Source organism: Vanellus vanellus (assembly GCF_965231255.1).
Source record: "Vanellus vanellus genome assembly, chromosome: 17".
Classification (NCBI taxonomy): domain Eukaryota; kingdom Metazoa; phylum Chordata; class Aves; order Charadriiformes; family Charadriidae; genus Vanellus; species Vanellus vanellus.
In genome coordinates this window covers 10,724,918-10,738,274 of record NC_138922.1, presented here as the reverse complement: position 1 = coordinate 10,738,274, position 13,357 = coordinate 10,724,918, and the positions used below count along the sequence as shown (strand labels likewise).

The window sequence follows — 13,357 nt, the reverse complement described above, 5'->3', positions numbered from 1 at the left end:
GCCCATGGAGGCCGAGGTCGAGGCGCGGCTCCTCTTGCAGGAGGCTCGAGAGAGCATCGAGGCGGCGCGGAGCTACCGGCGGGAGCTGGAGCAGCGGCTGCGGGGGCTGCAGCAGGCGCGGGAGCAGGTGGGGACGGGACGGGACGGGACGGACGGGGCTCCCCGGAGGGGACGAGCGGGCGGGAGGCGCCCGCCCGGGGCGCCGGGTGCGGGTGGCGGCCATCAGCGACCCCCCCCGGGGCAGCGGCGGTGCCCGTCCCGCGCCCGGAGCCGCGTTCTTCTGTACAGCCCCTCTGCCCCGACCCTGGTAGCGCTTGGGTGGGAATTGTGGGAACAAGGGGTAACGGCTTTTAACTGAAAGAAGGAAGATTCAGACTAGATGTAAGAAAGAAATTCTTTACGCTGAGGGTGGTGAGATACTGGCCCAGGTTGCCCAGAGAGGTGGTGGGTGCCCCATCCCTGGAAACGTTCCAGGTCAGGTTGGATGGGGCTCTGAGCAACCCGGTCGAGATCGATGTAGCCTGGACTAGGTGGCCTGTAAAGGTCCTTTCCAACCCAAACCGTTATGTGATTCTGTGCAGGGAAAGAGGAGGGTGGAAAATGATTCCTGCCAGACCTGGAGTGGATGGTGGTGGTGGTGACCCTGGTGATTCTCTGCACCTTCGGGGACACCCGTGTATTGCCTCTGTAGGTACTGGAGTTGGAGGATTTGGGAATGGATGGATGGATGTATCAGGAAGGAAGGGGTGCCAGTTGAAGTCCGTTACTGAACTGAGCCTGTTTTTTTCTGGGATGATAGGGAGGTTTCCTAGGCAAGAATAAAGATTCAGCTGGACAGGGTGCTGGGCCATCTTGCCAAGACTGTGCTTTTGCCAAGGAAGGTTGGACCAGGTGATCCTTGAGGTGCCTTCCAACCTGGTATTCTATTATTTTATGTCTAAAGGAACTACTTTTTCTAAAGTAGTTGGGATGCTAAGTCTTACTTTATAGGAAGTGTTATGCCCATCTCCTTCCCTTCACATGTAAAAGATTCCTGCCTAGGCAAGTTGCTCTCTGGTTTGGTTGCTGTCCTGAATTCTGCAGTCCCCATGCACCAGACTCCGTGGGGCACGTACTCTGTGGGTCACGTATAAGCGTTGCCAGCGTTCCAGGTTAGCTGGTTTTTCTGCAGCATGTGCACTGAAGCCAGAGGAGAGTTTTCATTGGGACTAGTAACCCACCCACTCTGCACTGAAGATACATGATAAGATATGCAGATGTGGTTATGGCGTTTGCGGAGAGCCAGCGAAGGACTGGCTTCTCTCCCAAGACATCCTCTAAGCATTTTAATTTTTACAGACTAGAACCAATGCCTTATTATCTTTGATTCAGCTCTGCAAGGGGTAAATAAATTAAAAAAAAACCCAAACAACAAACTCAGAAAATGTTTCTGTGGTGACCTGATCATGTCTCTGAAGCAGATTCCATTAGTATAGAAACCTGCTATAAATCTGCTAGGTTGGTGTCCTGCTACTGAGTGTGGGCAATCACTGGACATGAAATTAGTCATCTTCAAAATCGCAGGCTACTTAAGAAAATGAAAACCTTGTCATCTCAAGGTGTCGCCTGGTAGCTCGAAGTGCGTTGACAGAGAGCCAGTTTGCCTTTCTGTGGTGGCTGTGAGTGCTTCGTTAGCGTACCTTTCTTTCATTTTCCTCTCTGGAGGAATTTCTTTGCATGTGTGCTTGTTTCTGTTTTCTCTCTTTCCATCTTCAGTACCACACGCTGTTTTGTCCACAAAGAATCCGCCATGCAACACACATCCAAGGATTCCCAGTGTCCGGAAGCGTTGAATGTCTTAGACTGGGGTTCAGATAGCAGAAACTTTATTATCTGGGGACTGGTGGGCCAGCAGGAAAACCACTTTAGATCACTTATGTTGCATCCTTTTCTTTTGGACCAATGGGACATGATTTTCAACAGTTTCACGCAGCTCTGTATGTTCAGGGACTTGCGTTTCCTCTGCTGCGTAGCTGGTAGGATCTGCAGTTCTGGGGCTGGCTTGTTGAATTTGGATCTGCGTGTAATGGAGGTGATGGGCTTAGAGAAGTGACTGTTCTGTCTTCCTCCACCCCACCCCTCCACAAAGCTAAATACTTCCTTTTTTTTTTTTCTCAAGTGTTGAAATAACAAGAGAAGGGAAACCGAGCTGTGTGGCAGCTGCAGAGGTTCATGAATATTACTTTAAGAGGAAATTTATTTTACCTAACCAGAGAACTTCCTGTGTTGGCTGTCTGTACTTCTAAAGATCTAGAAATTACGTGTAAGGCCGTGTGCGTGTTGCAGCGTTTCCTTGTGTGTGTGACTTAGAAGTTGTTCATAGGGAGATGTTTACTTCTGACTTTTGCATCTTTAGCTCAGGGGTGTTAAAATGTGTTTCTTCCCTAAAAGTCAGATTCAGCAATTTTGCAGACATTTTAATAAGCACTTGTAGAACATTCTGTGGTCTAGTTCTTCCAGAATTAAAACAGCCTTGCTGTTCACCCTGCCCTGTAACCCTGCAGCACACACAAATCAAAGGTGGCTATATAAAAAAATAATAATAAAAGAAAGCAGCTTTATGAGGATTTTAAAAATCCAGTGAAGTAATAGGGCCTGGAAAAGTGCTTCTAGATAGTCTTCTAGAAGTCTGATACCTTTTTTTTTTTTTTTTTTTTTTTTTGCCAACGAGGATTACCTGGATATTATGGCACAGTTGTTTTTGAACAGGATTACAGCAGCTTTGAGGGATGGCGGGGAGAAGACCTACAGAGCATTCGGACTTTTCTGACAAGAAAAAATTCTATGATTAAAGTACATGTAACCCAATTTGTATTTAGCTCCAGCCTCAGAGGTTATCTTGATTTGCCTGGTCAATCCACTCTTCCCCTTGGCCAGGCTCGTTTCTTTGCCTCCTTCCCTGCTGTGTGTGTACTAAAACTAACCGCACTAGTTTGTTACCTTTTTTTAAAGCTGACTTCACAGGCAGCTTTTCTCCAGCAGATGCAGATGAGGTGGTTCAGAAAAATAAAAGATGTGTGTGGCCTTTGCCTTCGTGCTGAATCCTTCTTTTTCTGTTACCTGAATTTAGATCAGAGAAAGTGCAACGTTGACCAGAGATGTGCTTGAGCAACATTTTAATGATTTGAAAGGGACCCTGAAGAAGCTGTTGGATGAGCGACTGATGTCACTGCTGCAGGAAGTGGATACCATAGAACAAGAGAGCATCAAACCCTTGGATGAATGCCAGAAGCTAATAGAGCATGGAGTCAGTACGGCTGATGATCTGCTCCGGGATGGTAAGGGAGGACCTGACCCTAAGTCTTAGCTCTACCTTCCAGTGTGTCTTCTGTGGAAGACTGGAATGTTCCTGTTAAGATCGGCATATTTGGCTCATTTTGGACTTCTGTCAAACCAAATGTTAAGAAAAAGTTAAAGTTGGGTAGATGTAGTGAAGAGCTGATCGATATTGTCTCCTACAAATCTGTATTTTAATATTTTGCTCCAATCCTAGGGTGTATGTATGTCAGTGTAGCCTCTCTGTAAGGGCAGGAGGTATCTACTTTGGAAATGTCTCGCTGCAGAGGTGTCCTGCACCCCTCCACACTAGAAAGAGGATTACGTCTGTCTAATTTGAAATAAAATACATCTTAGGTACCATAGTAACAAAATATCGCTGTTGACTGAAGAAGGTTGGTTGTTGTTTGTGTCTTAATGGAATAGCAGCTGAAGTAAATAGATTATCTTTCCTGTCAAGTGTGATTATGTTCACTGTTGAAGGGGAACATGAGGAATGGAATGGCCACTGTATAGAAATAACTTCTTCAAAAAGTCTGAGGATGAGGCAGACAAAAATAGAAATGCGGAATATTACTGTAAGGGCCAGTTTGTACCCTACTGATGTTAAATACCGAGCCAGAAAGGAATGTCACTCTTGCCTGTTTTCCCCACACTGGAGAACCTACTGGGAGCATGTCTGAGCCATGAGTATGTTGGCAGTTTCCTTGCATTGTTCTCATGTCTCAACTTTAACTTTCTTTCAACATGATCTCAGTTTTGTAAACAAAAGTGCGTTGGGCAGTCTCCCATGGGTAGGAAGTGTACCAGCTTCCACTCAGACGTGAGCTCTGCATTTAAAGAGCGTGTTGGCTTGGTAGCTCTATGCCACGGGAGTAGTGACAATATTTAAGAATTAATTTGTTGGGTTTTTTCCTAACACCACAACCTGTGAGGCAGCTGGTAGTCGCCTTGTTTTGATTTTATCTCTCAAGGTACTGAATCACAGGGTGGTGGCAAAGATTGCCTGTGTTTTATACAAGTTTCTATCAGATCTCATGAGAACCTGACGAGCTGTGCGGGTCCTGTCCTGTGGGTCACCATTCCCTCTGCAGCAGTATGAGCATTGCTAAGTCATGTCGTCAAAATGAGCAGACATTGCCACCGAGTCAGAAAGGAGTTAAGCCTCCATGGTTATTAAATCTCCTGCTGCCAATTATGACGTATGCTTTTCTTTAGAGATTTGTAACATTTGTAATCCTCCATTTGCAAAAGGACTGAGCTTGCTTATGTTGTAAATTACCATAAAATCATCAGAGAAGAGAATGGAGCATACGTCTCTGTAAGCTGAAGTGTGGGACGCTACTTTATATGGAAAGCTTATGAAAAGATTTCTATTTATCTCCACGCTTCAATGCATGGATTATTTCCTTCATTGTGACATTAGTTACCATATAGATTATAGCAAACAGAACAATGATTGAAATTATTGTTTGCTTTTAAGCTCCTGCTTTTTAATTTTCTGCTCAGCGAAGGTGCTTTGCTTTTTTCTTCCTTTAAAGCAGGTGGAGGAAGGGATTAACGATCCTGATTTCTGGCATCTGAGCCCAGTTCTGCTGCTGTCTGAGACCTGAGGCAAATTATTACATCTGTTGTGGGTGTGTCTACAGGAAGCTTTGAGAGCTTCAAAAGTTGCTAGATAGGCTTTATATTGTTAACTATAATTGTATTTTCTATCTAAGGTCTAGCAAAAGTGCTGAGAATGCTTCATTTTTAATTGGTTGTTCGTGTCAGAACTGGTTCTTCTTTAAAGCAAAGAATGCCTTTCTTGGATGTTTTCTCATTGGGAATATTTTTACCATTTGATTCCAGGAGAGAGTGCGGTTTATGGAGATGCGGGACAACACAATGAGAAACTGTGCAGCTTTACAAAAAAAGCTTTGCACATTCAGCTAGATAGGTAAGATACTGACACTCTGAGGAGACCTGAGGCAGCGGCACGTGTACTCTTCTTTATGGGGGGATCTTTTCTCCTTCGAAACAAAAGCCTTCCGCTCCATTGCCTAAAAAGATTGCTTTGAGGTGTTACTGTCCTGTTTGTTTCATAGACTTTCACTGGGGCTGGCAGTCACAGAATGGAGTCGTTTTCACCCTCCATATGTTCTGTAGAAATATAGGCTGTTTATTTGTGAATGATGAAACCACTCCTTGTGGAACAGCCTGTATTTCAGAGTATTTACTGAGAAACAGACAGTCTGGTTAGGGCTGAAACTCAGTGTTTTCTGAGTCTTTTAAGTTTGAAATGCACATGCCAATTTCTGCAGCTGTTCTCTCTTTGCAAATCTGCACAGATTCAAGTGTGTGGACAAAATAAGAATTTGTAGAAGCTGGCCCCTTTCATTACAGCAAACTTTCCTTTCTCAGCTTACCAGAAGTGCCCTCCTTGGTTGACGTGCCTTGTTTATCTGCCCAGTTGGATGACTGTCTTCTTACTATATTGAAAAATCAAATATTCAGACATGGAACTGTGGCATCTCGCCCGCCTGTACAGCTAGAGGAATTTGTTGAGAAGCCCGGGGGTATTTTAGTCCGATGGTGTAAGGTAGGTAAAATACCTTTGGTGAAAGTCATTCACACTTCAGTTTTCTTGAAAGAAACTGAAAAAGCCACTTTCATTCTGGATTCTCAACTGCCTTCAATGGAATAGTCCACTCCGGTGTGTAGTTAGAAACTTCAGAAGAGATTTTGTGGCAATGGCTTAATGTAAAAGGAGGGTAATCTGGTGATGTTGTGGTTGGCGCTGGGGTTTGTGCCTGCCTGGCAGTGACACTGGTGCGTTAGTCTCTTACTGTTGGACTCCACCTGCTCCCATCTGCAGGTAGAATGGGCCAACACGCTAATGCACCTTTGTCTCGCAATCTCCTTCCCTGGGGGTGGGAAAGTCGGGAGGGGCAGCTGAAAACACTGCTGCCCCTGCTGCCTGTGCTTCGGCAAGGGCCGGGTGCTGCGCAAGCAGGAAACACCTCTTTCATATACTCTTCCCACTAAACAAATAAATAGTAGAGAGTAATCTGTCTGCAATGCTGTGGCACGAACAAGACCAAGAAATCCCGGGGTGTGTGTTTCTGACAGAAGTGATGTGCGCGAAGCCATTTGTGCTGTGGAACCGAGTTGTTCGTTTGTGTGGCAACAACAGCCGGATGGTCTCAGTGAGACTGAACTTCATTGCTGGGGTGATGCTGTTCTTCCTTTTGAAGATGTTCAGCAGACCCAGGATGACGCTGAGCCTGTTCTGTTATTCTTTTACCCCTAAACATGTTTGTGTTCTTAGGGAGATGCAGTGGATAGAAAGAGAAAATAAATACTGTCATTAGCTAGTCAAGTAGCCTTTCTCTTCAGTACACAAGACCGATTTTTGAGTAAATCACTGCTGTGCTCTGGTGTGGTTTAGTTGTTGTTGGACAGCTCTATGCTCCTTGGCAGAATTAAACAAACTTTTGTTGTTCTATCAGCCACCAGCCATTGGTCAGCCGTCCTTACCTTGTAACGGAGGTGGATTTGGATTATAAAACCATAGGTGCTATTGTCACGTGTGGTCTGATTTTCTGTGCTATAGAGGAGTTCCCTGAATTTGGTCATGCTTGAGGGATAGTGGAGCTTTGGGGGGGTTGGGGGGAGCAAAATAAATCTCTCTTGACATAGAGCTGTCAAATAGAATATGAATATGAATGTTTCAATAGAATTGGAAATCATTCCCTGGAACAGTTTATGAAGGATAATAGTGAGTTTCCCTTGCTGTTAAAAATTGGCACTGAATTTCTTCTGCAAATTTGTCTTCAGCTTTTGGCTGAAGGATCTTGTTATACCTCTGCTAGATTGAAAAGCCTTCAGATAAGTATTTCTTTTCTTATAGATACTTGTAAATTGTGATGGAATCATTCTTATACTACTTTTGTATTAGTTGGTTCTGACACTGATATTATTTTCTATAAGGCATGCTTTCTGCTCTTTAATGCCTTGTGACTATGAATCGCCTTTGATGGCAGCCTGCAGTGCTACCCTAGTGTGTCCTGCTTTGGAGGCAAAAAGGGGAAAAAAAAAAAAAAAAAAAAAAAAGGTGTCCTTTGTTAATAATTAACCTTTATTTCTCTAGGTGGATGATGACTTCATACCACAAGATTACAGACTGCAATATCGTAAGAGTACTGCCAGTCACTTTGAAGATGTATATGTCGGCTCGGAGACAGAGTTCATAGTGCTGCACATTGATCCTAATGTTGATTACCAGTTCAGAGTCTGTGCCCGGGGAGATGGACGGCAAGAGTGGAGTCCATGGAGTGTTCCTCAGATCGGCTGTACCACGCTAGTTCCCCATGGTACTGTTGTGTTGCTCTTCATCTTCAGCCCATGTCATCAGTGCAGCGCTCCTGAAGGTCTATAGCTGAATGACTTATGGAGCTGCTTTTTGTACGATGATGGGATGTCCTTAGCTGTGATGTATGTGTGTAATGTCTGATGAACTATCCTTTCATCCTACAATTTATTCTTTGCTTCGTAGTGTGAGTGATAGTTAGCGAGTCTTCCAGTGGGTAGCTCACTGCTTAGCCTTGGAAAGCATCAATGAGCCAGAAGTGAGGAGGTGGTTTTTTCCCTTGTCCCTCACCCCTGCCTAAGCATAGTTTGATGACCTGCAGTCACATAACAAGCTCTTATATTGGAGAAAGAAAAAACTAAATTTTCTCGTCACTTGCAAATTTTTAAGAGCCGTGGGTCATCAAGGTTTTGCTTTGCCGTTTTGCTTTGCTTACAACATGACTTTGCAGGGATCGCAGCAAAGAGTGAAATTCTGGTGAACCATGTGAGCTGGGAAGCATTTTTTGTAATTGCAAATGATTTGAAAAAGAAACCTCTCCATCAAAAGGGGGCAAAACCAGCTCTTAACATAGCTTAAGCTTTATATGTAAAGTGAGTGGACATTGCAACTGACCTTACTTTGCATAGACAGTAGCTGGTCTAGTTGAGATTCATGCTGCCTTTTTTTTTTTTCTTTGAAGAATGGACAACGGGTTTGGAGGGTTACAGCTTGAGCAGTCGAAGAAACATAGCACTTCGAAATGATTCTCAGTCATGCGGTGTGCTCTACTCCAAAGCTCCTACTTATTTCTGTGGGCAAACGTTAACGTTCAGGCAAGTACTCTCTGGGTAGCTGTTCTCTGCTGCATCTCCTGTGACCCAAGCTTCCTTCTCTAGTCCCTTACACCTGAATTGTATGTAAACCCGAGCCACGATGCATGTTTGATTTTCACATCAGCTCAGCCCCAGTCAAGGTAGCCTGTCTGTGTAAAGTCTGAACTTCCTTCTCTTTACTTCTACTTCCTGGCTCCTTAGGAAAACACCTGATGTTTTTGTAAGACCTGCACCTATCTAAAACAGAGACACGAGTGAACTCCCGGGGGGTGGTAAAATACAGACCGTGCTGAGCAAAACTCTGGAATATTCAACTTTGTTGAGTTTTGTAGCAGCCGTTACTGGCTGGTCAGAAGTCAGCAGAAGCTCAACACTGGCTCTTTTTAATCTTGGGTCAGTGGTGCTTTCCCTCCCGGACTATCCATGTGCTTTGATTACTTTGGACATGAAAACCTTGTATGTGCTGCTGGGACAGGTAAGGATGGCAGTCTGTCACTGATATCTTTAATGTCCGAGATCATTAGTGGTGATCAGACTTCTACTCGAACCTGGCATTAGAAGCTCAAATGGAGGAGGGACCTTGTGAAATTCAAGGTTTTCATTTGACACAGAGGGCGATTAAAAACCTCGGCAGCTTTGTTGCCTGTAGTTGGGTCCCTGCAATGATGCTGTTTAATGGGGTATGAGGAGCTTCCTTGTGGATATGTCAGTTGTAATTACAGACCTCAGAGACTCTGAAGCTTTATTTCCTCTTTCCTTGGTTAAATAAAACTACTTGCTGTACAGTAGAAAACCCCCAAAGGCAATTTAAGGGGGTTGTTCATGGTATTTTTGTAACTTATTCCATGATGTTTCATTTCTCCCTTCCTGATAATGAATTATCTTAACTTCAGATGGTTGTGGTATGAGGATGTATTCAGTTGTCCTGTCTGAGATGGGATAAAAAGATCTAAAGCCTTCATTTGAAATCTGCTGCTAGATTTAACATCTCTTGGCTCAGAAATGCCTGTGAAATTAAAGGCAGAACTTTGAGGTTTCCCTTGGTTCTCTTTCAGACCAATGCCTTTTATCTTTTTTTATTGGTAACACATGAAAATCTTTTGCTTGACATTTTGGTAATGTGGACTCCTCTCCAAGAGGAGATTGTTTCAGGATGGCAGAGCACGAACAAGCACGTGTCCACAAGAACTATAATGACACAAATCTTAAGATTGAAGGCAGCCTCAAAAATCGGTTGTGTTCCTCTTCCAAGGTCCAAGAGAAGCTTCCTGTTTTAAAGAGTGGAAGATTTTCCTGAGCAGGGAGATGTAGTACTTGGCGCTTGGCTTTCTCCATCTGTTGAAACAAAAGTCTATTCACAAGGGGATAAGTGTCTTGCAGAGCAAAACAAGTAAGCAAGGTTCACATTACAGATGTTTGTAAAGCAGCTTTGTATTCGTTCGTATTCGAGACACTGGAATACCTCATCAGTGAAAAGTGAAGCTGTGGTAAATGCAAAACTTTGTATCTGCTTTTTAAAGACAGGCTGCTCTAGTTACCCTCTGAGGTGAGGCATTTGGACAAGTTGTAGGAAACCATTGTTGCTTTAAGTCAAGGCTCCTCCTGTTTCTATGCAGCCTTCAGGGAGTTGCCCATAGGAAGGGGAAGGTTTCTCCACAGTGCTCTACTCTGCAGCTGTCTCTGAAGCTCTTGCTTGGCGTGGGCAGGCACAGGCAGTCTGGCCAGGCTGGTGGTTTGGGATCATCCAGCAGATGCCCTGTGAAGATCAGGCTTCTGATCTGTGGTGGTGAGCCCACTACAACTCTACTGACAGCTCACGCAAAGGAAGCGTGTGTGATCGCCCACGGATGTACTTCTTTGTCCTCTGACACAAATGGAAACTGGTGGTGGTTGAACTGGTTCAGTGGCAGAGGCAAGGTTTTGCTCTGTAGCATTGGAAGTGGTGAGAAGGGATTGGAACAGAGACCCACTGAACATTGTTCCTACCATGTGTTCCATGGGCTTTTTAAATTTTTAAGTCCCAGGGATCATAGAGGCTGGAGAATAATTTTGTTAATGCGATAGGAAGAATCAGCCTGGTAAAGCAAAGCTTAGGAGATTGTGATGCTCTGTGTTCTACTTGGGCTGGTTATTAATTGCTGAAAAATCAAAATCTGGTAAGAAGAGGAATGGTGTTCTATACCAGATCCTGGCCACCTTCCCTCTGCAGTCGAGAGGAGGAAAGCCACTGCGCAAATGCAGGTTGGTCTGTTGTCTTGGGTGCTCGGGTTGTGCTTCCTCGTTACGGTGTAAGGAAGGTTTGTTGGGTTCTTCCCTCCTTTGTGTTAGCGTGCAGCCCAGTCTGCTCCCCTGGAGCCAGGGCAGCGGCGTGGGAGGGTGCCCTGCTGCTGGGTGCGATGGGTACAGGAGTGCATGCTGAAAAATGTGGCCTCTGCCTGGATTTAGTGTGGACACCACTGAGCGCGCTGAACCTCAGACGTTCAGCTGGTCCTGGACTGACTCCAGTGTAAACGCTGTCGCTCCGGGTGTGCCATCGCTCCTCCCTCAGAGGATTCACTGCCTTCTTACTTGTTTGATGTGGTTTTTTTCTTCCTACTGCCACTGGTCCAGGTTACCTTGGCAGTACTCTGCAGAAAAAGTTCTATATAAATGAGCACAGAAGTGGGGGTACAGGTTGACTTGATAGAATTCCCCCTTTTGAAGGGATTTATAATTATGCTTTTTTGGTGACTACATTCTCGTGACTGTACAAACACTTATTTCCAACACTTATTTCTCCTCTAACTGGGGATGGAATGAATTAATGTTACCAAAGCACAAAGGCTTCACCTCTCAAGTTTACAGATAAACTGTTTATAAAGCTTCACTAGTAACGCCGGCAGAGTTTAAAATCTAGAGCAGGGTACCAAAATGAACTTGAAATCTCATTTGAAGTTGTTTTGGGAAATCATGGTGGATCGCTTCCAAATTAAAAGCTTCTCGGATATTTAAATACTAATTTATTTTGCTTTGCTCTACAGTACAAGGCTTTTGCTATCTTAGTGACATTCCCAGGGGACTGAGAAACCTAATGGAGTGCAAAAGTAAAACATGGTTCCAATTTTATCTTCCCTGTCTGTCTTGAAACAGTTAACCCATTGTGTGCCACTCTACTGCCCAGTTTAATTTCCAGTTCTTAAAAGCTTCTGCTGAAGGTTTTCTGTTGTTTCCTGAGTCACTCAGCCTCTCTCTAAAGTACAATGTAGCGCCTCTGAGAGACGGCAATACAAGAGAAAGGACTCAAAGACAGAAGAGCCCTTCAGCGTACGATGTGCGCAGCCTCGCTCAGCTGCTCGGGCCCACAGGGAACTGCATCCCAGGGCCTTTGCACAATGCCTTTGCTTTTTCTTTGGAGATTCTTTCCCAGGACCAAAATCCTAAATGCAGCTGAGCAGAAGCCAGGCTTGTAAATGCCCTTCTAGGCATTGTTTTTAATAGCCATTTCCTCCAAAAACAAACAAACAAAAAAAACCCCAACCAACCAAACCCCCACATACTCCCTTGAGCCCAACAACTCACCACCACCAAAACACGTCTCCCCTCCGCCCCCACCCCTTTACAGCAGAATATGGCAGGGCTCAGAAAACTGCGTATTAAATGCTTGCTGAAACTACAGCCGTCTTGCCACAGTATGTGACGTTGACCAGCAATCGGGCGTGGATGGTTGTAGATTGTAGTTTTGCACATACTGGTTGTTTCAGACAACTAGAAATCATTTCAAAAGACTTAAGCTGTGGCAGCGAGGAATTCTGTTAAATAGCAATGACAGGTTGCAGGAAGCAGACTCACATTTTGTGCAGATTAATAGTGCGTTGGTCAGTGGAGCTGTTGGGAAGGCTGGTCGGACTTCTGGTCATTCAACAGCGATCTCCCCAAAAGGTTGGATGAATTTGCTGGCAGCCCAGGAGCACAGTAGAGGGTCTGGTGTGGCAGGGTAGCACCGTCTGGATTTCATTCTATGTTTTGATTTAAAGCCTCAGGGTTTGACTTAACTTTTTGCTTGGTAGAATTGAAACCGTGGGACAGCCAGACAGGCGAGACAGCCTGGGAGTGTGTGTGGAGCAGCAGAACGGCTGTGATTCTTTGCAGCGGGATAAAGCTGTGTGCGTTAGCACTAACGGTGAGTCTGAATCACATATTTGAAGAATGTGACCCTCTCTCCCCCCCCTTTGCCAAACCCCATAGCCTGGTTCTTTATATTCCAGGATCACATACGAACAACTTCATCCACCTTTTACGTACACGCTGTTTGTGTAGTTAAAATCTTTGGTAAGATCACAGATCTCGTTTTTCTGCTTGCAGTTACTGCAGCCAGTTTGGTGTGACAAAAAGGAATGTGGTGGGGTTGCTTGTTAGTGTAGTATTGCAGTATTGCATGTTAGTGCGTACAGAAAGTGAGAAATAACATGTTATTGTGACTGTTCTAGGGGCAGTATTTGTAAATGGAAAAGAGATGACAAACCAACTGCCTGCTGTTACTTCTGGATCGACTGTGACGTTTGACATGGAAGTTGTGCAGTTAGGGCCTGCCAGCAACGAGGGAGGAAACTTCAAGCTTAGAGTCACCATTAGCTCTAACAACAGAGAAGTGGTCTTTGACTGGGTACTTGATCAGTGCTGCGTCTCTTTGTATTTTGGATGTTCGTTTTCGTACCCAGGCTGGAAAGTTCTGGTGTTTTAGCAGTGAGGGAAGGGACTTTTGTTCTTGCTATAAAGTGTAATGTTAAACCTGGGTTTCCAGCTGTTTGACATCAACAATCTGTTAACAAAAACCTGTCTTTATACTACTTGAACTCCACTATATTGTACTTCCTACTGGATTCATTTCAAAGAATAA

At 44.6% G+C, this 13,357-nt stretch overlaps 1 protein-coding gene across 1 annotated transcript; it reads left to right on the top strand.

Annotated features, from left to right (window-relative positions):
- Window position 1: 1 nt before the first annotated feature.
- On the top strand, window positions 2–13,207 carry CRLF3 (cytokine receptor like factor 3). The gene is made up of 8 exons (XM_082492023.1): window positions 2–127; window positions 3,110–3,317; window positions 5,167–5,254; window positions 5,719–5,896; window positions 7,448–7,670; window positions 8,349–8,481; window positions 12,528–12,640; window positions 12,948–13,207. The coding sequence occupies exons 1-8, from the start codon at window positions 5–7 to the stop codon at window positions 13,199–13,201; spliced, it is 1,320 nt and encodes a 439-aa protein (XP_082348149.1). The 5' UTR covers window positions 2–4; the 3' UTR covers window positions 13,202–13,207.
- The last annotated feature ends 150 nt before the right edge of the window (window positions 13,208–13,357 follow it).